The sequence below is a fragment of the Pelodiscus sinensis genome, chromosome 14 (assembly GCF_049634645.1).
Source record: "Pelodiscus sinensis isolate JC-2024 chromosome 14, ASM4963464v1, whole genome shotgun sequence".
In the NCBI taxonomy this organism is placed as follows: Eukaryota; Metazoa; Chordata; order Testudines; family Trionychidae; genus Pelodiscus; species Pelodiscus sinensis.
Window position 1 is genome coordinate 39,266,644 of NC_134724.1, and position 24,714 is coordinate 39,291,357.

Below are 24,714 nucleotides of genomic sequence, written 5' to 3' on the forward strand. Positions count from 1 at the left end.
AGTCCAGGGGTGTCTGGCATACAGCCAGAGGATCATATGCAGCCCATGAGAACATTTTCACAAGGCCCGTGTCCTGCTTAAACACATTATACCATGTATAGAAACAGCCTTTTTAAGGACATACAAAGCAAGCGGAAAGTAAAATATAAATCCGTGCAAGTGACTTTACATCTTAATTAAATATGTGGAAACAGATTTACCCAGCATTGCTTGGGTCAATTAAGGGTTTTTTTAAATAAAAGGAAAATGTACATGCTTTATTTAAATGATTGCATTATTTAAAGTGCAGTATTATTTAAGAAGTTAACTTTTATTTCAGATTTCTTTAAAAAAGGGATTGTTAAAATTCTTCCATTTAATATTTTTAGTAAATTTTTAAAATGGGAATTCCGTTAAGTGTATTTTTTTCTTCATCCCTATAAACTCTTATCATTTGCTGTGTTTTAACATAAAAGGGCTATAATCAGTTTGGTTTCCAATAACATTTTCTTCTAGTTTTCAAATCTTAAGCATTGAGTTATCTGTGCCAAAAGAGAGCAGCACTAATCTAAATTTCTCCACTATATCTCTATTCTGTAATGTGTTTTCAGAAGCAATTAGAGATATAAAATCCTGTATAACTGGTCAGCTAGTTACACATTGTTTAGCTGTTTAACCAATTAAAGGGTGGTACATGGGAGGTAGTTCTAGCCTGCCTGGCCAGAGAAGCCCCTGTCACATTATTGAATTTTAAAGATTATTGCTGCACCCATGGGGGGGAGGGTGATGTTTGCTCCAAAGTCTGTACAAAGGGGGCCATGTGAGGTGTCACATGAAAGTTTGTGTTCTACTGATTCTGTGTTTGCCACTCATGTACTTGCACAATATATGTATTGGGAGGTATAAATATGGACTCTGTGTTGATGCTGGAAAATCCTCTGTCTGAGGCAGAGCAATGTGACAGGAATGTTCAGCCAGTGGCTATGCTAATTAGCGAGGCTCCAGGGACAATCTATCTCTAGGTGCTAAAGACACACCTGAGGAATGAATCTGGATGCCTGCAGACCAGCCAGAATAATGATTGCTGGCTTAGCACACAAGGATAGGCTTACGGGGGAAATCCTTGGTGAACTTAAGCACAAAAAGGAAGCTTACAAAAAGTGGAAACTTGAACAAATGACCAGGGAGGGGTTTAAATGTATAGCTCGAGAATGCCGGGGGGTTATCACAAAGGTGAAAGCGCAAATGGAATTGCGACTGGCTAAGGATGTGAAGGATAACAAGAAAGATTTCTACAGGCATGTTAACAAGAAGAAGGTGATCAGAGAGGGTGTGTGGCCCCTAATGGCTGAAGGAGGTAACCTAGTGACAGATGAAGTGGGGAAAGCTGAAGCACTCAATGCTTTCTTTGCCTCCCTGTATTCATGGACAAGGACTAATGCATTAAGTGATGCAAGATGGGATGAAGCTGGACAGCCCTTTGTGGGTAAAGAGCAGGTTAGGAACTATTTAGAAATGCTAAACGTATCCAAATCCATGGGTCCGAACTTAATGCATCCGAGGGTACTGAGGGAGTTGGCAAATGTCCTTGAGGAGCCTTTGGCCATTATCTTTGAAAAGTCATGGAGATCGGGAGAGATCCCAGACGATTGGAAAAGGGCAAATGCAGTGCCCATCTTCAAAAAAAGGCAAGAAGGACGATCCAGGGAACTATAAGCTGGTCAGTCTCACTTGGGTTCCTGGAAAAATCATGGAAGGGATCCTTAAGGAATCTATTTTGAGGCACTTGGAAGAGAGGAAAGTGATCAGGAATAGTCAGCGTGGATTCACAAAGGGCAAGTCATGCCTGACCAATCTGATTAGCTTCTATGATGAGGTAACTGGCTCTGTGGATATGGGGAAGTCAGTGGATGTGATATACCTTGATTTTAGCAAGGCTTTTGATAGTCTCCCACAGTATTCTTACCAGCAAGTTAAGGGAATGTGGATTGAATAAATGGACGGTAAGATGGATAGAAAGCTAGCTAGAAGGCCGGGCCCAGCGGGTAGTGATCAACGGCTCAATGTCAGAATGGCGGTCGGTTTCTAGTGGAGTGTCCCAAGGTTCAGTTCTAGGATCGGTTTTGTTCAAGATCTTTATTAAGGACCTGGATGAGAGGATGGATTGCACCCTCAGCAAGCAAGTTTGCAGATGACACTAAGCTAGGGGGAGAAGTAGATACTCTTGAGGGCAGAGATAGGATCCAGAGTGACTTAGACAAATTGGAGGATTGGGCCACAAGAAATCTGATGAGGTTCAACAAGGACAAGTGCAGAGTCCTGCACTTGGGACAGAAGAATCCCAAGCATAGTTACAAGCTGGGGATCAACCAGCTTAGCAGTAGTTCTGCAGAAAAGGACCTGGGGATTATAGTGGATGAGAAGCTGGATATGAGACAACAGTGTGCCCTTGTAGCCAAGAAGGCTAATGACATATTAGGTTGCATTAAGAGGAGCATTGCCAGCAGATCCAGAGATGTCATTATTCCCCTTTATTTATTGAGGCCACACCTGGAGTATTGTGTCCAATTCTGGGACCCCCACTACAAAAAGGATGTGGAGAGGGTCCAGCAGAGGGCAACCAAAATGATTAGGGGGCTGGAGCACATGACCTATGAGGAGAGGCTGAGGGAGTTGGGTCTGTTTAGTCTGCAGAAGCGAAGAGTGAGGGGGGATTTGATAGCAGCCTGCAACTTCCTGAAGGGAGGTTCCAAAGAGGATGGAGAGAGGCTGTTCTCAGTAGTGACAGATGGCAGAACAAGGAGCAATGGTCTCAAGTTGTGGTGGGAGAGGTCCAGGTTGGATATTAGGAAAAACTATTTCACTAGGAGGCTGGTGATGCACTGGGCTGGCTTCTCTGGGGAGGGAGTGAAATCTCCATCCCTAGAGGTGTTTAAGTCTCGGCTTGACAAAGCCCTGGCTGGGTTGATTTAGTTGGGACTGGTCCTGCCTAGAGCAGGGGGCTGGACTTGATGACCTCCTGAGGTCTCTTCCGGCTCTGTGATTCTATGATAGGTCCCTGGGCCATGTGACCTGCTCCAGCTTGGGAGAGACCAAGGATGGCTATAAAGTGTCATGTGGCAAGCTCCATCTTGTCTTCAGTTCAGCTCCTGATCCCAGATGCAGCCTTGCAGGGAACAATGACCTGGAAAGAACCGTGGACCCATCTTGACATAGGATATACACCAGAGACTTATAAGATAGCAGTTTATAACATCTGTGCTAAGAGCCTGTATCGAGAACTGGGAGATTCGATACATGTAATGTACTCTCCTTAACAACCTTGCTCTCGTGCTTTTCTTTCTCTCATTAATAAACCTTTAGAGATTAGATTCTAAAGGATTGGCTCAGCATGATCTTGTGGGTAAGATCCAAAGTGCAAATTAACTGGGAACTGTGGCTGGTATTTAGGGACCGGGAGAACCCATTTGGGGTAGGTAAAATTGGGTTCTATAACCCCTCACCTGTGTGCAGGCCTGGGGCCGATTGGGGCACAGGAAGAGCTAGGGTCCCAGAGGGGTTTTGCTCATGAGGCTTCTGTCTGGCCAGACTGGCACTGAAGCGCTTGGTGTGACTGGTTTGTGACCTGTTTGGGAAGGTCTCCAGTCAGAGGCTGTAAGTAGCCCTTGTTTTGACCTATTCACCCTGAAGGATGCCCTCAGCCATGCCCAGACCTGGCCCGGTCCATCACAGCCCCCTTCTTGGGGTGGGTGGGGAGCTGCTCCAGCCCCTATCAGTTAACCATTCACGTCCCTAGAAGCAATCCGATTCCAGGTTCATCCTATGTTTCTTGCTCATCTTGGTTCAGACTCTTTCAAGATTTGCTCAGTTATGTCAGTTTTAAGGACTGTACTTGATTTAGTGATGTTTGTATCTTTTCTGTTTGGTTTTATGAAAAGCAATCTCATTCCAGGCACATCCTGTTTTCCTGGCACCATCAAATTCATTCTTCTCCTTAAATCATGATAAGAGAAAACTGCATACCAAATGTGGTGGTCCTAGCCCTTTCCTTTTGGGAGGAGTCCTTGATCAAAGTGTCAGACAGGTGGACTCGCTTTCTAGAATACGGAGTAGAACTGTTTGGCCCACACAAGCTGTGCTTAAATTTATGTGGCCCTTCTGTGTAATAAGACTTGGCACCATTGCTCTAGCCCAGAACATCCCTGAAATAATTCTGTGGCTGTCTAGTGTTTGGTGGGTTTCTGCTTTTTAAACTCTCTTCCTTACGCAACTGCAGCCTGACATAAAGAAGCTTTAAAAGGTAGAAGGCTTTGTCTGCATTACATCCTTGTCATTAGCCACCTCTGATATCTGGGGCTCTCTGCCTATACCAGCCACTCTGTCTTTGATCTGCCCTGCTTGGAATTGCCTTTTCAGCCAAGAATTTGGGCTGGTGGAGCCAAAGCATTAGACAGCAGGCAGGCAGCACTTCCCCACCCCCTAGCTGTGTTTCTTCAGGAAGCCCTTGGCAGAAGTCTGTTGTTGTGACAAGATGTCTGCTTGAATCAGTGCATTGGCTGTGATGTGCCAGTATGGTCGTGGTGGGGGTTTAGGGGCGAGGAGCATTGTGTAGGCAGTGTTTAGCAATGGTATTAAGAAAATCTGCTGTCAGTGAGTTCCCGGTGAGGGCCCTATGTTAATGCTGACCTTTCAAGGGCTGGCATGATCCCTGGTGCCGGACAGGAAGGGAGGGAAGGCAGCTGCTAGCATTATGGGCCAATGCCATTTCAAGTGACAGCAAGGTGCTCCAGGGATAAATGGGTTTGCCCACTTAAGCAAGCTCTCACAAATCATATTGTTGTCACAAAAAACATTTCCTGAACCTGATCTTTGGGATCGTGAAAAAGCACACGACTTCCATGCGTCCTGGTCCAGGCATGTGCTGTCCATCCAGGGCCTCTGTGATCAGGACAAAAGGAAGCTCAGGAGAACAAGTTTTCTCACTCTACTACAAGTCCACTTGCCATGTGGAAATCAGACTGCCCTGTTGCCATTTACTGCAGGAACATGAGGGAGCCCCACTCATGGATCAGGGCCTCACCGTGCTAGGCACTTAACAGATACAGAACAAAGAATGCATCTGACGAAGTGGGTCTTTGCCCATGAAAGCTTCTGCTCCAACACTTCAGTTAGTCTATAAGGTGCCATAGGACTCCTCGCCGTTAGAACAAAGAATGAAGCTCACTATCTAAGTAATACAACCAGAACCACGTCATGTGATGATTATGGCCTAGGGCAGGGGCAGGCAAAGTGCAGCCCGCAGGCCTGGTCTGGCCTGCCAAGCCATCAGATCTGTCCTGTGGCACAGTAGGAGCCTCAGCCAGGCTCCTTGCCGGCCCGGCCCCTGCAAGCTACTCAGAGTGGCTCTCTGAACACTGCAGGCCTGGGGAGAGGCTGTTTCCGGCCAATGGGAGCTTCCTGTTCATAGGATAGGCAGCGTGCTAGGTATCCTTCCCCCTCCAGGCTCTCAGCATTCAGAGAAGCACATGGACCCCACACTGGGCCTGCTCTAAGCGGCATGCAGGGGCATAAACGACAAAGAGTCTGGTTGAGGAACCTGCTGGGCTGGTGGACAGGAGCTATCCAGGTAAGCACCTTCCAGCCACAGCCTGCTTCTGACACCCCAGACCCTTCCTCTCCCAATCCTCTGCCCCCCTCCTGCATCCCTATCCCATGTAACCCAAACCCTCTGCTCCTGCACCCATACCCCTCCCAGATCCTGTACCCCAAGTCCTGCACCCCCTCCTGCATCCCTTTCCTAGGTCACAACCTCTACCCAGACCCTGCACTCCCTCCTACAACCCCCCTCCAGGTTACAGCCTTCTCCCAGACCTTGTACTCCAAACCCCTCCCCCAGGTCATAACCCCCTTCTTCACCTAGACTCCTTCCCAGATCCCACACCCCAAGCTCCCTTCTGCAACCAACCTCCAGCACAGACCCACACCTCCTCCATTAATATTATGGAAGAGAGCGGCCCTTGACCACGTACCAAATTCTTGGAGTGGCTCCCATCAAAAACTTGCCCATTCCTAGACTCTAGGGGCTATGGACAAGACTAAGAGGACACCTGGATTCTCTTACTAGTTCTGCCACTGACTAGCTATGTGAGCTTCAGCAAGCACTTTATTCTCTCTGGGTATGTCTACACTACAAAGTTAATTCGAACTAACGGCAGTTCGAATTAACTTTCATAGCGTCTACCTAGTGCTTAATTTGAACTAGGTAAACCTCATTCTACGAGGACTAATGCCTAGTTCAAATTAAGTAGTTTGAATTAAGGGCTGTGTAGCCACTTAATTCGAACTAGTAAGAGGCTAGCCCTCCCCAGCTTGCCTTGGTGGCCACTCTGGGCACCACCAGGGAAACTCGTCTGCCCCCCTCCCGGCCCCGGAACCCTTAAAGGGCCACGGTCTGGCTACGGTGCTTGTGCCAGTTGCAAGCCTGCCAGCACCCAGCCAGCAGACCCTGCACCTGACACAAGATGAGCCAGCCACCCGCTGCCACCCAGCTCTCCGCCTCTTCCCAGGACCAGGCTGGTGGCTCACAGGAGCCTGCCCGGGGCCACAAGAGGCGGGCACCTGCCTGGTCTAGTGCGAAGATCGTGGACCTCATTGAGGTTTGGGGGAAGGCCTCCAACGTCCACGATCTCCGCACTAGCCACAGGAACGTGGCCATCTACAGCCGCATGGCTGACAGCCTGGCCACCAGAGGACACATGCGGACCCAGGAGCAGGTCCGCTGCAAAATTAAGGACCTGCGGCAGTCCTACTCCAGGGCCTCCCAGCCAGGGGCCAACCCGGAAGCATGCCCTCACTTTGAGGCCCTGTACCGCATCCTGGGGGCACACGCAGTGCATGCCCCCGGGTGGTGATTGACCCCGGGGCAGAGGGACCCATCCTGGACACGGAGGAGGAGGACGCAGAGAGCCGGGAGCCTTCCCAAGACCCCCGAGGCACCCCACAGAGCACATCGGCTGTGTCGTCCAAGGCCAGAGAGGGCTTCACATGTGAGTGCCATCGTGCTCCCCTAATGTGTATGGGAGACATGGGGGGAGAGGGAGCCCAGGGATCGTATGCCTCGGCCTTGCCCACAGTGGAGCAGCAGCTGGGTATCATGCAGGGGCCCTGGCCCGTTCCCCACACGCCGACCTCGCCTTGCAGAGGGGCGCTGGGTTTCACCCACCATGTCCCCAGAGAGAACTGACCACTGCTCTTGTTTCACCACAGCCGCAGCACCTGGGACTGCAGGGCGCACCGCCCCGCCTGCAACAGCCACCTGTACCCAGGCCAGCAGGTGCACCCGCAACCTGGAGGACTACCACCGGCAGCACCTGCAGCTACTGGAGTAGCAGCTCCGCATCCAGGAGCACTGGGTCCGGGAGGGGTTGTGGCAGCGGAGCTTGGAGGTGCTGGAGGAGCAGAGCCATGCCCTCAGAGGTCACCTCCAGACCCTGGTGGACAGGTTCCTGCCTCCTCATGCTCCAGCCCCTGCGGCCGCCCCAGCTCTCGCTCCTCCTCCAACCCCTGCTCCACCTGCCACTTCCTCTGCACCCCCATCCCTCCTGCCCCCACCCTCCACACCCACTCCCCTCTGACCCATCACAGTGCTGCGAGACGGGAGAGCCAGCAGGACCCTCAACCCTGAGCTTTCCCTTCCCTTCCTCCCCTTCCACCCTCTTCCAGCACCCTCCTCCCAGGTTTTCCCCTCCCCCTCCCATCCTCACTTCTCCCTCCTCCACCCCAGTTATGTACAATAAAGAGAGATTTTTGTTGGCAAAACAGGTGTCTTTATTTTACATTAGGAAGGGGGGTTAGGGAGGGGAAAGGGGAAGGAGGGGAGGGTGGAAGAAGGCCCCAGTGGAGCATGCAGGGAGAGTTCAGTCCTCCTCCTCCACCTGGAAGCTCTCCCGCAGAGCTTCCCGGATCTGGATAGCCCTCCGCTGGGCCTCCCAGACGGCGGTGGTGCAGGGCTGCACATACTGGCCAGCCATGCGCTCAGCCTCAGCCATCCAGGCTGGCAGGAAAGCCTCCCCCTTCCGTTCACATAAATTGTGCAGCACACAACATGCTGCCACCACGGGAGGGATATTGTGCTCGGCGAGGTCGTGGCGTGTGAGGAGGCATCAAAATCGGGCTTTCAGGTGTCTGAAGGCCCACTCGACCATGATGCGGGCCCTGGTGAGCCTGGCATTGAAGGCCTGCCGGGAGGAGTTGAGGTGCCCCGTGTACGGCTTCATGAGCCAGGGCTGTAGGGGGTAGGCCACATTCCCCACCAGGCAGACGGGCATGTCCACGTCCCCGACCCTGATGTGGTGGTCGGGGAAGAAGGTCCCGGCCTACAGCCTCTGGCATATGGAGGAGTTCTGGAACACCCTGGCGTTGTGTGCCTTGTTGAACTGGCCACGGTGGTCACACATGGCCTGCAGGAGGATGGAGAAGTACCCCTTGCGGTTGATGTACTGGGAGGCCTGGTGTTCTGGGGTACAGATGGGAATGTGCGTCCCATCGATGGCCCCCCCACAGTTGGGGAAGCCGAGGGCACCGAACCCCCGGATGACGGCGTCCGGGTCAGCAAGGTGGACCACCCTGTGGAGCAGCACCCGGCTGATGGCCTTGACCACCTGCAGAGAGAGACAACAAACCACGAATCACTGAGGCGCTTGGGTGGCTGGGAGTGTTCGTTCCCTGGCACTGCCCCGCACCCCACTCCTGGAAGCAACCCCCATGGGCAGCGTGTAGTACGGCCAGGACAGACCGAACGTTCCCGTGCGGGGCACTTTCGCCTCCTCCCCCCCCCCCCCGTTTTCCCTGGTGCGGCCCATCCCCTCCCTGCAGCCCCCATTCCCCCCCGGCCCAGTGGCCGGTGTGTGCCATAACTGCATGAGCACTGCTCCGACGGTGGATCTCCCCATGCCGAACTGGTTCCTGACAGATCGGTAGCTGTCCGGTGTGGAGAGCTTCCACAGGGCGATGGCCACATGCTTCTGGAGGGGAATGGCGGGCCTCATGCGAGTGTCCCGTCACCGCAGAGCAGGGGCGAGCCACTCACAGAGCTCCAGGAAGGTGTCCTCCTTCATCCTGAAGTTCTGGGTCCACTGTTGGTCTCCCCAGCGCTCCAAGATGATGCGGTCCCACCAGTTGCTGCTGGTGTCCAGACGCCAGATGCCTCCAGACCCCCGGGGAGGCCAGGAGGAGAGGCAGGGGGCTGATGTACACCAGATGGTGCCAGGCAGCCTCCACCCGTTGCTGGCAGGCTTGCAGCAGCAAGTCCAAAAACTGGAGCAGCATGCCCAGGGTGAGCTCTGGCTCCATGGTGCCAACTACGGCGGTGTCCCCAATGGGAAGCACCGACACAGACAGGCAGAGAGAAAAACACTTTGCTGTCCCTTGGCGAGGTAGGCAAGCAAGCAGAAAAGCTGTGAACCGGCTGTCCAGGGGGGTCCCTTTAAGCTCGAGCCTCAGATAGCTTCAGACAGCAGCCACACAAAGCAACTACTGACCTGATGCCCTGCCGGAACTGGTTTCAGCTGCCCTTAAATGCGACCCAGCATCCAATCAGTGTGGACATGCTAGTTCGAATTAGTTTTTGGGTCTAGATGCGCTAATTCGAATTAGCTTAGTTCGAATTAACTAATTCGAATTAAGTTAGTTCAAAGTAGTGCTGTAGTGTAGACATATCCTCTGCTCCTTGCTGTAACAGGGTTGGCACTCACCTCACACAAGCGCCCCCATTTGTCCCAGTGTGGGGTCCAGCATGGCTTCAGTCTTAAAAGCCTTGCAGCTACTTGGGCCTCTGGCTAAGTCACGCTGTGTGCGATCACAAAGCCCTTCTGGGCTACATATCGAAGAGAGCCCCATCATGGTGTTCTCTGTGTAGTGTGTCTCAGTTCAATGCCATTCCCTCACTCTGAACAAGAGCGGTGCTTCCAGGGCTCCCACTTCTGGATACAACTCCTTTGCCCTTAGCTCAGGGCTTCACCTTCAAGTCTCTCAAGGGCTCTCCACTGGGAGCTGTCTCTGGTTCTGCCAGCCAGCCAGCCCCCCTTTTCTCCCTGCCCGGTTGAGCTGCCTCTACTCCTGCAGCTCCTTTTGTAGTCACTCTTGGCTCCTGATTGGCTGGTTCCTTCACAGCCACTCTGGCTTGTGGGAAGGACTTCTCTATGATCTTAGGGCTTGGTCTTTCCTGTCACCCTTGGCTGATACCTACTTTCCTTCCATAGGAAACTTAGATCCTTAACTGTTGGTAAAGTATATTGGGCTCCTCAAAGGATCTCTCTGCCTTTTCCTTTCTTATTTATTGCACAAACTTAAAAAACAACAAATGGTCTGGTAGCACTTGATAGACTAACAAAACATGTAGATGGGATCATGAGCTTTCATGGGCACAGCCTGCTTCTTCAGATGACCAGCACATTGCATTCAGTTAAATTCAAAAGCTTATGTTAATGCAGCAGTAGGGCTGAAATATGGAGCACTCAAAAGACCATGTGCAATGATGGTGTGGCCACCATGGGTACACCTACACTGTGGGCTAACATCAAGTTAAGATGTGCAACTTTAGCTACATGCATTTCGTAGCTGAAGTCAAAGTAGCTTAACTCTGCTTTTGGCGCTGTCTACAAAGTAGTAAGTCGAAGGAAGAAAACACTTCTTTCGACTTCCCTTATTCCTTGTGTTACAGAGTAAGAAGCCCATTATTTTGAAATAACTTTGCTTGCTGTGTAGAGACACACACTGTTATTTCGAAATAAGCATGCAGTATAGACATAGACCATTTGGAAAGACACTCTCTTGGTACGGAGCCAGAGATGATAGCATGGACATCACTAGCCATGATGATAAAACCTATCACATCCTGGAATGTAGCTGCTGTTCCCAGCTATGACAGTGGTGCAGGCCACTCTTTGGGGTGGTAATCATCTGGAAAGATAGTTCAGGACATCCACTGTGGATCCCTACCCAGGATTTAGGAAGAAAGTATCTTCTTGAGAATCTGTTACAGGTTTCTGAGCCAGTGTGTGCTTGGACATGACCCTCAGAGTTTCATCAGATTGTGTGGGTACCAATACAATGCAGAAGGGATCAGTGAAGCTCCTTATTGAATCTCGGGAGCTCCCAGAAACCAGAGACATAAACAGCTACTTCCAATCCTTCATAAGTCCCTTTTTTTATATGTGAGATACAGATGCTGAGTCCAGTGGATACACTTGAATCTTGTCAGAACTGCATTCTGCCGCAGTGAGAGGAGGAGCTAGGAAACAAAAAGGAGAATGGAAAAAACCATGAATGAGCATAAGTGGGACTTTAAATCAGTGTGTAGAAGATCAGGTTCCTGTAGAGAAGAGAGAATTCTGTCACATCAGCTGCATCTTTGTCAATGCATGTCTTTGGAAGAGTTAAATGCTTCTAAATTGAACCCTGATGAGATGGCTGCTTGTGCATCTGATGGAGCTTCCCACTCCTCTGGAAGACGTAGTGGTGTATATGCTTTGCTCAGAGAAAAATGTAACCCAAATCTCTCCTATACACACTGCAGAAACCATCTACTCTAACTAGCACAATAAGCTGCAGTATCTTCTAAAGACTTTCAAAGGAGCATATCGTTAATGTCTTCAATATACTCTTTTTTTTCCCCCAGCAAGTGTCCAAAAAGACTGGATGTCTTGGGAAAAAATAGAAGATGGTCTGAGATTGAAGTTCAAATAAGTCCATCCTGGGAGAACCCACTGGGTTTCTCACGAGTGATTGTGACTATTGTTTTAATATTACTGCAACTGTTATTACTGGCTCTGGGAAATATCTGCCAGGATCTAAGCAGTAAATCTGGTAAACTACTTTTGCTACTAATTTCAAAGAAAACCATTGCTATTCTTGCTCTTGTAAGTCTGATGATGAAATCAGTTGGATCATTACACAATGGCATCTAGGTGTCTGCTACATCAGTAGCATATCTTTGTCCAGCAACAGAACTACACTTGGTTCAAATGGCAAGAGAGCCATTGAAAACATACTGGAAGAAGCAAAGACTTCAGTTCAGAAATTGACTAATTGAGGCACTTACATTGAATCCTTAAGTGAAGAGGACAAAACGTGTTTTATAAACCAGATGAAAAAGGTAAAGTACCCAGACTTAATTCTTAGAAATCTACAGCAACAACTTCTGGATTGTACTCAGCCTCAATTCTACTGCCATGTGATCAGGACAGAACACAGAATTTGAACACAGAGTGGAGTATCATACAATGAATGAATGAAGATTTGACTTTAACTTCTTTATCATCCCTGGTGGTTTGACCCACACTCTGGGTTCTGTTTCCTGGCATGGAAGATGTAGAAATTAATTTCTTACTACTCCCAGTCACAACAGCTACAGATGAGCCTTCGTTCTCCTGATTGAATAGAAGTTTGTGTTCTGAAAGGAGTTGCCTTCTGCCTGACCACGAACACAGCAGGAAGGACTGGCAGTACTGGACACACGAGAAGCCACCAGAAAGGAATGCTCAGCATTTGAGAAGCTCATTAACAGAGTCATGCAAAATTACAGCAAGAAACCAAGTAGGCTGTTGATGTCATGCTTCGTAGTAGGCTTGAGTAACCAACTTTCATTGGCATGATGATTTTAAAACATGAGTTAAATCGAATAAAATGGTTGTTAAATGTTTTTCAGTTTTTACTGTCAAGTGCTACAGCTTACCTTCGCCAACGTGGTCTCACCCCTCTTCAGCTATTACCCTCCGTATGTTCAAACATACCTCTTAATTTTCATTATTGTTGAAAACACTGGAATACTGCCATTATGGAGTCAACTTGCAATGGAGTCAGACATCTCAATTTGAACAGAAAGAGATGGGAAAAAATGGGTTGCCTTGTGCTGCTGGCTACAGGAGATTCTAATGCTAAAAGCTGTCTAGGCGGAGGCTCTCCACCTTTTTCTTTCGGAGGCTCCCAGCTGCTATAAAAACATATTGGTCCACCTTTGCCACAACAATTGTTTTTTGCTGCATAGCCAGGAGAGTGAAAATCAGCATCATTGTTAAAGGATGGCAAGCAGGATGATTGCCCATGGCCCAATGCCATACAGGGCTCTGTGAAACTAAGTTGCTTGGGCTTTGGCTTTCTATCATGGGCCAGTGAGTCTGACACCTGCCCTGCTCTCTTGTTTAGACCAGCAGAGCCCATGAAACCTGCTACAGACCCCCAGAGGCCTCAGATAATCTGGTTGAGAACCACTGATGCTAAGAGTATGCGTATTGCTGCAGCACTACAGTATCTGGGCGCCTCAGAGTATTTAATTTGTTATTCTTCATAAATATCTCTAGGAGACAGGGCAGTGCTGTTGTCCACATTTTACAGATAGGAAGTAAGGCCAGCTTGTCCAACGTCACACAGGGAGTAGTCCATGGTGAGCAAGTTTCTCAAGTCCCAGGTCAGCATTCTAACCACTGGACCATCCTTCTTCTCCAGTGAGACCCACAGATAGACTTTGTTAAATGTCCCGAAAAAAATAAGAACTGGTGGTAGTCTGAGTCCAGGGTTTTGACCCGATTTCTCTAGCTCCGGTGAGACAGAGGGAGAGTAAAGAAGATGAGTGCTGGTTTTGCTGATCCGCTGAGCACTGTGGGCTCAAAATAGGGCTCAGTGAATCTCTGGGTAGGTTGTGCCTGGTCCCCAATCCAGTGAGGTCTTCATACAACCAGTTTCCAGCAGGACGGCAGCTTGGGAGCTGAGACAGAAATTGAAGTGACACAGCATGCAGCAAACACAGCTAAAGCCATCTGTCTTTTATTTTATGTTGGCACAATAGCTTTGGCCTCCGGAGTGAAACGTAGTGAGATGAGTCTGTGTGCTAAAGCACAGGGTTGTAATTAAAGCTCTGGTAGGGATGTCTGCATTTTGGGGAGAGGGGAGATTCCTGATGGTCAGTGGTGCTCAGATATCCCCCCGTAGTATTAGTAAACTTGGCAAACAGGGAGTTTTGAGAGGGAGTTTGGAAGGGAGTGGGAAGGGGCCAAGGTACACTTGCCAGTCTTTATAGTTTAGTTTAAAGGTTTTAATCAAAACTTCCTGATTTAACTAAAAACCCTATCAATAACCTAGGGAGCTGTAGCAGAGAATACAGGCAGAAGCCCAGCAGCAGAGTGGGGGCTATCCTGTTTATTGCACTCAGTGCAGCATGTATGGTTACCTGTCCTATGTGCGGGTGGTGTATGTGTGTATTCGGAACAAGGAGCTCCTGGCCCTCAGAGACTGTGTATGGGATTTGGAGGCCAGGGTGGCTGAACTGGAGGAGCTGAGGGAGGCAGAAAGGTACATGGATGAGGCTTTCCAGGACACTGTAGAATTGTCCCACCTCCAGTCAGACAGCCCCTGTGCTATTAAAGAGGATGAAAGGTTCAAGGAAGGAGCAGAGGGAAACCTTCCCATAGATGGGACCCTCCTTCCAGATGTTGGGGTATCCTCTCACACTGACGTTACCTCTCTAGGGGAGGGAACTCCAGTCAGCAGGAAAAGACAGTTGTTAGTAACAGAAGATTTGATCATTAAAAATGTACATAGCTGGGTTTGCGATGACCGGGAGAACTGTATGGTGACTTGCCTGCCTAGTACAAAAGTTACAGATCTCTCGAGGCATATAGATAGACTTATGTGTAATGCTGGGGAGGAGCTGGTGGTTGTGGTACACGTAGATACCAGTGACATAGGGAAGGGTAGGAGAGACATCCTGGAGGCCAAATTTAGGCTGCTAGTAAAGAGACTGAAATCCAGGACCTCTATGGTGGCATTCTCGGAAGTGCTTCCAGTTCCACGTGCAGGGCCAGGTAGGCAGGAAGAGCTTCAGAGTCTCAATGAGTGGATGAGACCATAGTGTAGGGAGGAGGGGTTTAGATTTATAAGGAACTGGGTAACTTTTGGGATAAGGGGAGCCTATACAGGAAGGATGGGCTCCACCTAAGCCAAAGTGGATCCAGACTGCTGGCACTAAACATTAAAAAGGTCGCAGAGCAGTTTTTAAACTAAGAGATGGGGGGAAATCGATTGGTGCAAAGGAGCACGTGGATCGGACAGAGAATTCTCTTAGAGGAGAGACTATTGTTGGAGATTCTCTAGGTTTTAGTCAGGAGGAGAGGATGGAAGAGGATAAAGTCCTGGCCAGATCAGACGAAAAACATTCACATAAAAAAGAATCTGACACATCAGAAAAGGGCTGACAAATAAACAGTAACAAGTTTTTAAAGTGCTTGTACACAAATGCTAAAAGTCTAAAAAATAAGATGGGTGAACTAAAGTGCCTCGTGTTAAAGGAGGATACTGATATAATAGGCATCACGGAAACCGGATGGAGTGAGGACAATCAATGGGACACAATCATTCTGGGGTACAAAATATATCGGAAGGACAGAGCAGGTCAAGAGGGTGGCGGAGTGGCACTATATGTGAAAGAAAATTTAGAATCAAATGAAGTAAAAATCTTAAATGAATCAACATGTTCCATAGAATCACTATGGATAGTAATTCCCTGCTCTAATAAGAATATAACAGTAGGAATCTATTATCAACCACCTGACCGGAACAGTAATAGTGAATATGAAATGCTAAGGGAGATTAGAGAGGCTTTCAAAATAAAGAACTCAATAATAGTGGGGGATTTCAACTATCCCCATATTGACTGGGTACATGTCACCTGAGGATGAAATGCAGAGACAAAATTTCTTGATACCTTAAACGACTGCTTTTTGAACAGCTGATACAGGAACCCACAAGGGGAGAGGCAATTCTCGATTTAGTCCTGAGTGGCACGCAGGATCTGGTCCAAAAGGTAACTACGCCTGGAAATAGTGACCATAATATAATAGCATTTAACATTCCTGTGTTTGGAAGAACACCTCAGCAGCCCAGCATTGTACCATTTAATTTCAGAAAGGGGAACTATTGAAAAATGAGGAGGTTAGTTAAACAGAAATTAAAATGTACAGTGACTAAAATAAAATCCCTGCAAGCTGCATGGACATTTTTCAAAGACACCATAATAGAGGCACAACTTAAATGTATACCCCAAATTAAAAAACATAGTAGAAGAACTAAAAAAGAGCCACCATAGCTGAACAACCATGTAAAAGAAGCAGTGAGAGATAAAAAAGACATCTTTTAAAAAGTGGAAGTCATATCCTAGCGAGGTAAGTAGAAAGGAGCATAAACACTGCCAAATTAAGTGTAAAAATGTAATAAGAAAAGCCAAAAAGGAGTTTGAAGAACAGCTCGCCAAAAACTCAAAAGGTAATAACCATTTTTTTTAACTACATCAGAAGCCCAAAGCCTGCTAAACAACCAGGGTGTGTCTAGACTACATGCCTCCTTCGATGGAGGCATGTAGATTAGCCAGATCGGAAGAGGGAAATGAAGCCGCGATTAAAATAATCGCGGCTTCATTTAAATTTAAATGGCTGCCCCGATCTGCCGATCAGCTGTTTGTCAGCAGATCGGGGCAGTCTGGACGCGACGCGCCGACAAAGAAGCCTTTCTTCATCGGCACAGGTAAACCTGGTTTCACGAGGCTTACCTGTGCCGATGAAGAAAGGCTTCTTTGTCGGCGCGTCGCGTCCAGACTGCCCCGATCTGCTGACAAACAGCTGATCGGCAGATCGGGGCAGCCATTTAAATTTAAATGAAGCCGCGATTATTTTAATCGCGGCTTCATTTCCCTCTTCCGATCTGGCTAATCTACATGCCTCCGTCAAAGGAGGCATGTAGTCTAGACACACCCCCAGTGGGGCCCCTAGACGATTGAGATACAAAAGGAGCACTTAAAGACGATAAAGTCATTGCGCAGAAACTAAATGAATTCTTTGCTTCAGTCTTCATGGCTGAGGATGGTAGGGAGATTCTCAAACCTGACCCATCCTTTGTACGTGACAAATCTGAGGAATTGTCACAGATTGAAGTGTCATTAGTGGAGGTTTTGGATTTAATTGATAAACTTAACAGTAACAAGTCACTGGGACCAGATGGCATTCACCCAAGAGTTCTGAAATAACTCAAATGGGAAATTGCAAAACTATTATCTATAGTTTGTAACCTATCCTTTACATCAGCTTCTGTACCCAATGACTGGAAGATAGCTAATGTGACGCCAATATTAAAAAAGGGCTCTAGAGGCCAACCCCGCAATTACAGACTGGTAAGTCTAATGTCAGTACCGGGCAAAACAATAATAAAGAATAAAATTGTCAGACACATAGAAGAACATAATTTGTTGGGCAAAAGTCAACATGGTTTCTGTAAAGGGAAATCCTGTCTTACTAATCAATTAGCGTTCTTTGAAGGGGTCAACAAACATGTGGACAAGGGGGATCCAGTAGATATGGTGTATTTAGAATTCCAGAAAGCCTTTGACAAGGTCCCTCACCAAAGGCTCTTACGTAAATTAAGTTGTCATGGGATAAGAGGGAAGATCCTTTCATGGACTGAGAACTGCTTAAAAGACAGGAAACAAAGGGTAGGAATAAATGATAAATGTTCAGAGTAGAGAGGGGTAACTAGTGGTGTTTCCCAAGGGTCAGTCCTAGGACCAGTCCTATTCAACTTATTCATAAATGATCTGGAGAAAGGGGTAAACAGTGAGATGGAAAAGTTTGCAGATGATACTAAACTGCTCAAGGTTGTAAAGACCAAAGGATTCTGTGAAGAACTTCAAAAAGATCTCACCAAACTAAGTGACTGGGCAACAAAATGGCAAATGAAATTTAATGTGGATAAATGTAATTTAATGCACATTGGAAACAATAACCCCAGCAATACATATAATATGATGGGGGCTAATTTAGCTACAACTAATTAGGGAAGAGATCATGGAGTTGTCATGGATAGTTATCTGAAGACGTCCATGCAGTGTGCAGCAACAGTCAAAAAAGCAAATAGGATGTTAGGAATCATTTAAATAGGGATAGAGACTAAAATGGAGAATATCTTGTTGCCCTTATACAAATCCATGGATACTGCGTACAGATGTGGTCTCATCTTAAAAAAGATATACTGGCATTAGAAAAGGTTCAGAGAAGGGCAACTAAAATGATTAGGGGTTTGGAACGGGTCCCATATGAGGAGAGATTAAAGAGAATGGGACTTTTCAGCTTGGAAAAGAGGAGACTAAGGAGGGATGTGATAGAGGTGTGGAGAAATGAGTGGTGGGGAGAAAATGAATAAGGAAAAGTTATTTACTTATTCCGATAATATAAGAACTAGGGGCCACCAAATGAAACGAATGAGCAGCAGCTTTAAAACCAATTAAAGGAAGTTCTTCATACAGAGCATAGTCAATCTGTGGAACTCCTTGCCTGAGGAGGTTGTGAAGGCTAGGACTATAACAAAGTTTAAATGAAAACTACATAACCTCCATGAATTTAAGTCCATAAATGGATATTAGCAGGGCTCGACAAACTGCAGAATCTACTCACTCATAGTGAGTAGATTTCAGCTGGTCGCTCCGTGCACCCCATTCACCGGTGCTTCGTGCATGCGCAGTGCCAGTCTGGTGCATGCGCGGTACGGGGCTGGCAAGTAGCTCTCGCCGGGGATTGTCTAGCCCTGGCTATTAGCCAGTACATGTAAGGAATGGTATCCCTAGCCTCTGTGTGTCAGAGGCTGGAGATGGATGGCAGGAGAGAGATCTCTTGATCGTTACCTGTTCGATTCATTCCCTCTGGGACACTTGGCATTGGCCACTGTCGGCAGACAGGGTACTGGGATGGATGGACCTTTGGTCTGACCCAGTATGGCCATTCTTAGGTTCTTATATTAAAGCCACGAGAGGACAGGCTAGCTGCAAATCTGCTGGCATTTGGGGTTTCACATCATACCCTTGTCCTCCTGCTCACCATGGGGATAACTGCACTCTGGGTATGTCTACACTAGCTCATTAATTTGAGCTAGGTAGGCAAATGAGGCGACCGGAGTTGCAAATGAAGCCTGGGATTTAAATATGCCGGGCTTTATTTGCATGTTCCCATCCAGTCGCCATTTTGAAATTCCACGAGGAGTAACAGTTAATTCAAACTAAGGACTTAGTTCAAATTAACATTTCACTGCTGCGTGTAGCCGCGCGGCAGTGAGTTCAGGCTAGTGAAATTTCAAAATGGCGACTGGACGGGAACATGCAAATAAAGCCCGAGATATTTAAATCCCGGGCTTCATTTGCAACTCCGGTCGTCTCATTTGCCTACCTAGCTCGAATTAATGAGCTAGTGTAGACATACCCTCTATGAGGTGTGTAATAAACTTGGCAGCCCTAATGGCTAATTATTAGTGGGTTCCCTTCCTTTCTGGCTTCAGTGCAAGTGTGTTGTGGGGTTTGGGTATCTCCAGATGTATGCCGTTTGGGGACGTTGAGAGGTTCCAGGATGGTTGTGTTGCCTGAGGTCACATGGTGAACCAGCAGCAGAGGTAGGAATAAAGCCCTGGGGTCCTGACTCCCATTCTTATCCTAGCCACTATACAACACTGTCTGCCTTGTGCTCAGCTACAGGGCAGCACTGCTGAGCATATGGCATGTGTTGCATCCTTTTCTCCCAAATGCTTTGCTTCTGTCCTGCAGTGAATGGCTCCAGTGCAGCTTCTCTGGCTCAGGGACCAGGCAAACCCTGGAGATTCTCCAAGTGCTGAATTGACTGCTCCATTTTCACAGTGGGATTCCACAAACACCCAGCCTGCCTGTGCTTCTCTTAACAGCATCCCAGGAGGTATCCGTGCTCCAGCTCCCTGTGCTGCAAGGGAGGCATTTCCAGCAGCACCTTCGGGGACCATGGGACCACAGGGATAAACCAAGCTTAGGAGAAGTGGCTGGGATGTCAGAGCTCCTCCCATGGAGACTCCGAGCTGGGAAATTCTTTGGTGCTGTGAGGCACCTGCTCCGTCTGACTGTAGCAGCATCTCTTCCCCACTGAACTCTGGTAATGTTACTAGGCTAGCCAGCCCACAAAACTTAACCCCTTCAGCTCCTCCTGAGCTTGCAATGTGAATCCAGCTGGAGGGACAAGAGGATTCCCTCCTTCCCCCAGCGGGAGCAATTCCAATCCTTTGAAGCATGCTGCATCCATTAATATGGCTTCGCCTCTTATGCAGGCATGGCATGTTGGAAGGGTAGGGGTCCAGCCAGAGCACATTGCTTTGGGGACAGGAATTTGATCTTCCCCCGAGAGAGATGGAAAAATCCCAAGGTATCATCCAGGAATGTTGATTTGTGGTTTAACAATGGGAGAAGGGGTGTATTTTTGTTAGATCTACCCTTTAGTACTGAGAAGTTAAAGGGATCAGACAACAATTATTGAGATGCATATTCCTGGGAGAAGGGGAGGAAGGGAGAGAGACAGGAATCTGAAGCCTTGAGAAAAGCAATTTAAAACAACCAGGATTTCTTTAACAAAGCAGAGAGCTGAGCCCACAACATGGAGGGAGAGGGAAGCAAGATGTATGGAAGCAAACATGGGCTTATTTTGCTTGCCCTGAAGAAACATGACTGGGAAAGTCTGCTTCTCAGAAAGGCGGGGGAGTGCTGAGGGTCATGACTCTCTGCTGGTGTCAATTGGCATTCTGCTGGAGATGGTGGAGCTCCATTGATGAGAAAGTGGCCCCAAGTCCTCTTTCAATGCCCATTGCTTCCCCACACTGCTAAAGCATGGCCGGTGGGCCTTAAGATTCCAGCATGTTGGAGCAAATTTATTCCTGAGACTGCATGGGTGGAGCTGCGGGGGGGGGGGGGGGGATGGATGTACCTCACTGTTTCAAGTTGACTAGGAGAGAAGGAGGCCATAACTCCTCACTCCATTCCCACAGATCTGCCCTAGCAGGCTCTGCCTTCATCCAAGAATTGCCCAATGAATATCCACTTGTATACCCAGTGTCCTTCCCCTGTTGTGGTTCCAGTGCAAAATATTCACTCCCAAAACTCTTTACTAGAACAGGTGCCTGTGTGCTCACTCATTCCACCCCACACACAGCCACTCAGTGTCCCAAAGCTCTGTGGAGGAGGAGCATGTGCCACAAAATAGACAGAGCTGATGTAGACCATTAGAGAAACCTACTTTCTGGGCTCTCAGAGGAGAGAGAACTGGACACCAGAAAGCAGGGTGCACTCAGAGCTGAGTCTGTTCTATATCCCATTTGAGTCACCTGGAAAGGCTTCTGTCCCTGGTAGAAAGAGAGGGTTTTACTCTGTGGCGGAGCATTGACCTCAAAAGCCTGTGTGTCAAAGTGGAATGTACTGTAATATTTTTAAGATGTCTGTGTGTGCCTCAGTTTCCCATTGTACTTTGTATTGCTATCCAGTGGTGGAGTTGTGAAAGGTATAGGTCTGCTCTTGGGGCAGAAAAGGAGATAGAGATGTGTAGAGCCCTGCACATCCACAGATACCTGCTTTATATCTGCATCCATGGATGTTAGTGTGGATAATCGCAGCTCATTTTTGTGGTTACAGATGTGGATGTGGATATGGGGTTGGTCCTGCTTTGGGCAGGGGGTTGGACTCGATCTCATGAGGTCTCTTCCAACCCTAGGGTTCTATGATACAGATTTTGTATATACGCAGAATTCTAGAGATGTGTGTCCCGTGGTGCTGCCTGGGATGGAATGACTGGGTCATTAAGGAGCGGGCTGGCCACAAATCACATCCAAAGAAAGAGAGCAGGAAACCCTCCCTCCCTCACCCCCGAGACCATAACATTGACACCTGGCAACTAGCTGCCAAAAGGCAGGAAATGGCCGGCACCATCTCTCATCAGGAACGCAGAGCTGAAGCCCCAGCTGGCAAACAGAGGGAAAGGTGTTGGGTGGCTCTCTGAAGGGACACAGCCTCTCACCTTCAGGGGGCCAAAAAAGAGCCAGAGCCAAAGCTTGAAATGAAGTGCATAGCGGTTTGGCTGGCTGGTTGCTGTGGCTTGGCCGGGCAGGCTATGGCTCTGTGCTAACCTGAGGACTTTGAGGTTTGGAGTGACCCTAGTTCCCAGGAGTATTGTGTCCTGAGGGGAACGGTGCACACCCCGCACAGGAGTCTGCATGGCTGGATTCACGACTGTGATCCCTGCCCAAGTCTTGGAGGCTGTGGGCGAGTCCTTTTGGAACTGAGTGGGGTCCAGGAGGCCTGGCACTCCCCAGGAATTAGCCTGTGTGGATCCACGACTGCCTCTAGTATGTATGCTGCCTGGAGTGCCCCTTAGTCCATCACTAACGGCCTCTTTTCCCCCAAGGGTTGGATATTACTGCTTGCTGCACATTGTCAAAGGAGACACAGGAATTCCCCCAGCCATGTACACATGTTTATGTAGACCACTGTCATCTTTCCTAAGGTCATGCAACCTCGTGGGCCCCCAGAGAAACCAACGTGGAACTCCTCCATCCTCTTCCAATCCAGGGATGGGGCCACCCTCTTCTCAGACAATACCAGCCTGGTGATTGAATACTATCCATATAAAGCAAGTAAGTTCCTCTGGGATCCAGCCAGAGGTTTGGAAGTTTCCACTTGTGCAAGGTGCACAGGCAGGTCTAGGCATGTGGATGTCTGTGGATTCACTCTGGTTCTTTGGGCACTGACGATGTTCATACACACCTGGGCTGGAAAGCTGGCAGGAAGTGCAAGGCCACAGGAAGGCGTGTGCTCTGAACTGGATGAGGCTCTGTGGATGAGAGAGAAGACTACGTCACTGTGACAGACCAGGCTGGGTCCGGGCACTGCTGAGGGCTCCTTACAGCTCCTGACTGGAGGCCTTTCCCAAATAGCCCAGGGGTCTGCCTATACCAGTAGCAAGACAGCCCTGAGATGCCATCTCATGGGAGCTAAAGTAGCATAGTGACAGCTTTGAAATCCAGCTTGTACCAATCCAAATTGCTGCCTGCTGGAATGGAACTGTCTCCCCTAGCCAAAGCACTGAGCTGAGATCACCGCTGTCCCCCCCCCCCCCCAGCATTATTTAGGTAAGCCCCCTTTAACAATGAAAGGATGTCAGGGCTGGCCCACAACATTTTGGCACCTGAGGCGGGGAGCTCAAATGATGCCTCTATGCCCCCTCGCTTGGGCCAAAACTTTGAAAGGTCTCAATTCCGCCTTCTGCCTGTTCTACTCCTCTCATGGCAGCCCCCCATGGCTGTGAATCTAGAGCAGAGAGAAACATCTGCACCAGCAGCAGAGACAATTTTCTACACTCTGGGTCCCAGTGGCGCCCCCCCCCCCCCCAGTCTGGCACTTGAGGTGGCTGCCTCAGTCCGCCTCATGGTAGAGCCGGCCCTGGAGGATGTACACCCTGATTGCTCCCCCAGGTAACTGTTATTTATACTGAGCTTGATAGTAAATAAAAGTGATTTTATTAAATACAAGCAATAGGATTTAAGTGGCTGCAGGTGAAAACAGGCCGAGCAAAATAGATTACAAATGTAAAATAACAGAAAACGCATAGCTAGTTCTAACACTTATTACAAACTTACTTGTTCTGATTGCAGCTAAGCCTCCAAACCAGAGTAGTCCCCTTCCCCTGCGGTCTTTGGTTCATTCCCTTGGGAGTGACATGCCATCCAAAGACCAAGAACTGAAAAACTTTGCATCTTAAATAGTCTCCCTTTTTTAGGTGGGAATTTGGTGTCTACTTTCTACCCTTCCATGGAAAATTACTTGGTCAGCCCCTATCTGTTTGGGGGGAGGGGGGGGAGTGACAGACAGACATGACTTCCTGAGATCAACTACTGCTTAGACTTAATGGACAAAGGAGGCTGTTTATAGGTGATGGCCCAGACACTGAAGGAAACACTCTTGATGGCTTTCATTAGCACATTTAAAACCACAAACCATTCCATACTCCATAGCTCTAACTTTACATACAGAAGTGATACATACATACATACAAAATACAGAGCCAGCAGACAAACATTAAGATTGATAGGTTACATGAGGTATTTTGTCCAAAGCATCTTCGACTTCTGCTTATTTGTGTCTGTAAGTCAGTTTCAGAAAGCATGGAGAAGGGGCTGTGCTTGGTTTTGGTGGTGGTCTCATCATCTTCATGCTAGGTTTCAAGGGTTGTCAGTGAAGTTGTTTTCAGATTTGGGAATCTCTGGAGGGTAGCTGTGGATTTTGAGATCTGTGAGCTACAGGAGTTCTTGGTTTTGGGAAAAATGAACGTGGTAGTGCTGGTTTGGGTGAGGTTAAGACTGTAGAGCTGGGTTTTGGGGAGTGTTAGAACTGTAGGGCTGGATGGTTGGAGGGTTAGAGCTGTAGTGCTGGGTGTTGTGGGGTTAGGGCTGTAGGGCTGGTTTGGGTGGGGTCAGGGATGTAGTGCTAGGTTTGGGGGCGTCGGATGTAATGCTGGGTGTTGTGGAGTTAGGGCTGTAGGGCTGGTTTAGGTGGGGTTAGGGATGTAGTGCCGGATTTGGGGGGTGTCAGGGCTGGATTTGGGGGGTATCAGTGCTGGATGGTTGGAGGATTAGGGTTATAGTGCTGGGTGTTGTGGGGTTAGGGCAGTAGGGCTGGTTTGGGTGAGGTTAGGGATGTAGTGCTGAGTTAAGAGTGCTCAGTGCAGTAGTATTTGAGATTGGGGGGTTCAACTTGGTAGTGCCTGACGGGTTTTTTTTCAGGATTGTACTGCTGGGATTGTAGTGGTCTCCGTGGAGTAGCACTGGGTTTTGTAGGGGTCTCAGGGCTGTAGTGTTGGGCTTTGGGAG

The 24,714-nt window shown here is 48.4% G+C and overlaps 1 protein-coding gene across 4 annotated transcripts in view; it reads left to right on the top strand.

The window, feature by feature from the left end:
• Positions 1 to 24,714, top strand: part of CCDC33 (coiled-coil domain containing 33) — a 225,859-nt gene that overhangs the window by 95,291 nt on the left and 105,854 nt on the right. For all 4 annotated transcript variants that reach the window (XM_025183619.2, XM_025183621.2, XM_025183622.2 and 1 more), the window contains exon 8: positions 22,353 to 22,482. In XM_025183619.2, the coding sequence (XP_025039404.2) occupies positions 22,353 to 22,482 (130 nt within the window). The remainder of the gene's footprint in view (positions 1 to 22,352; positions 22,483 to 24,714) is intronic.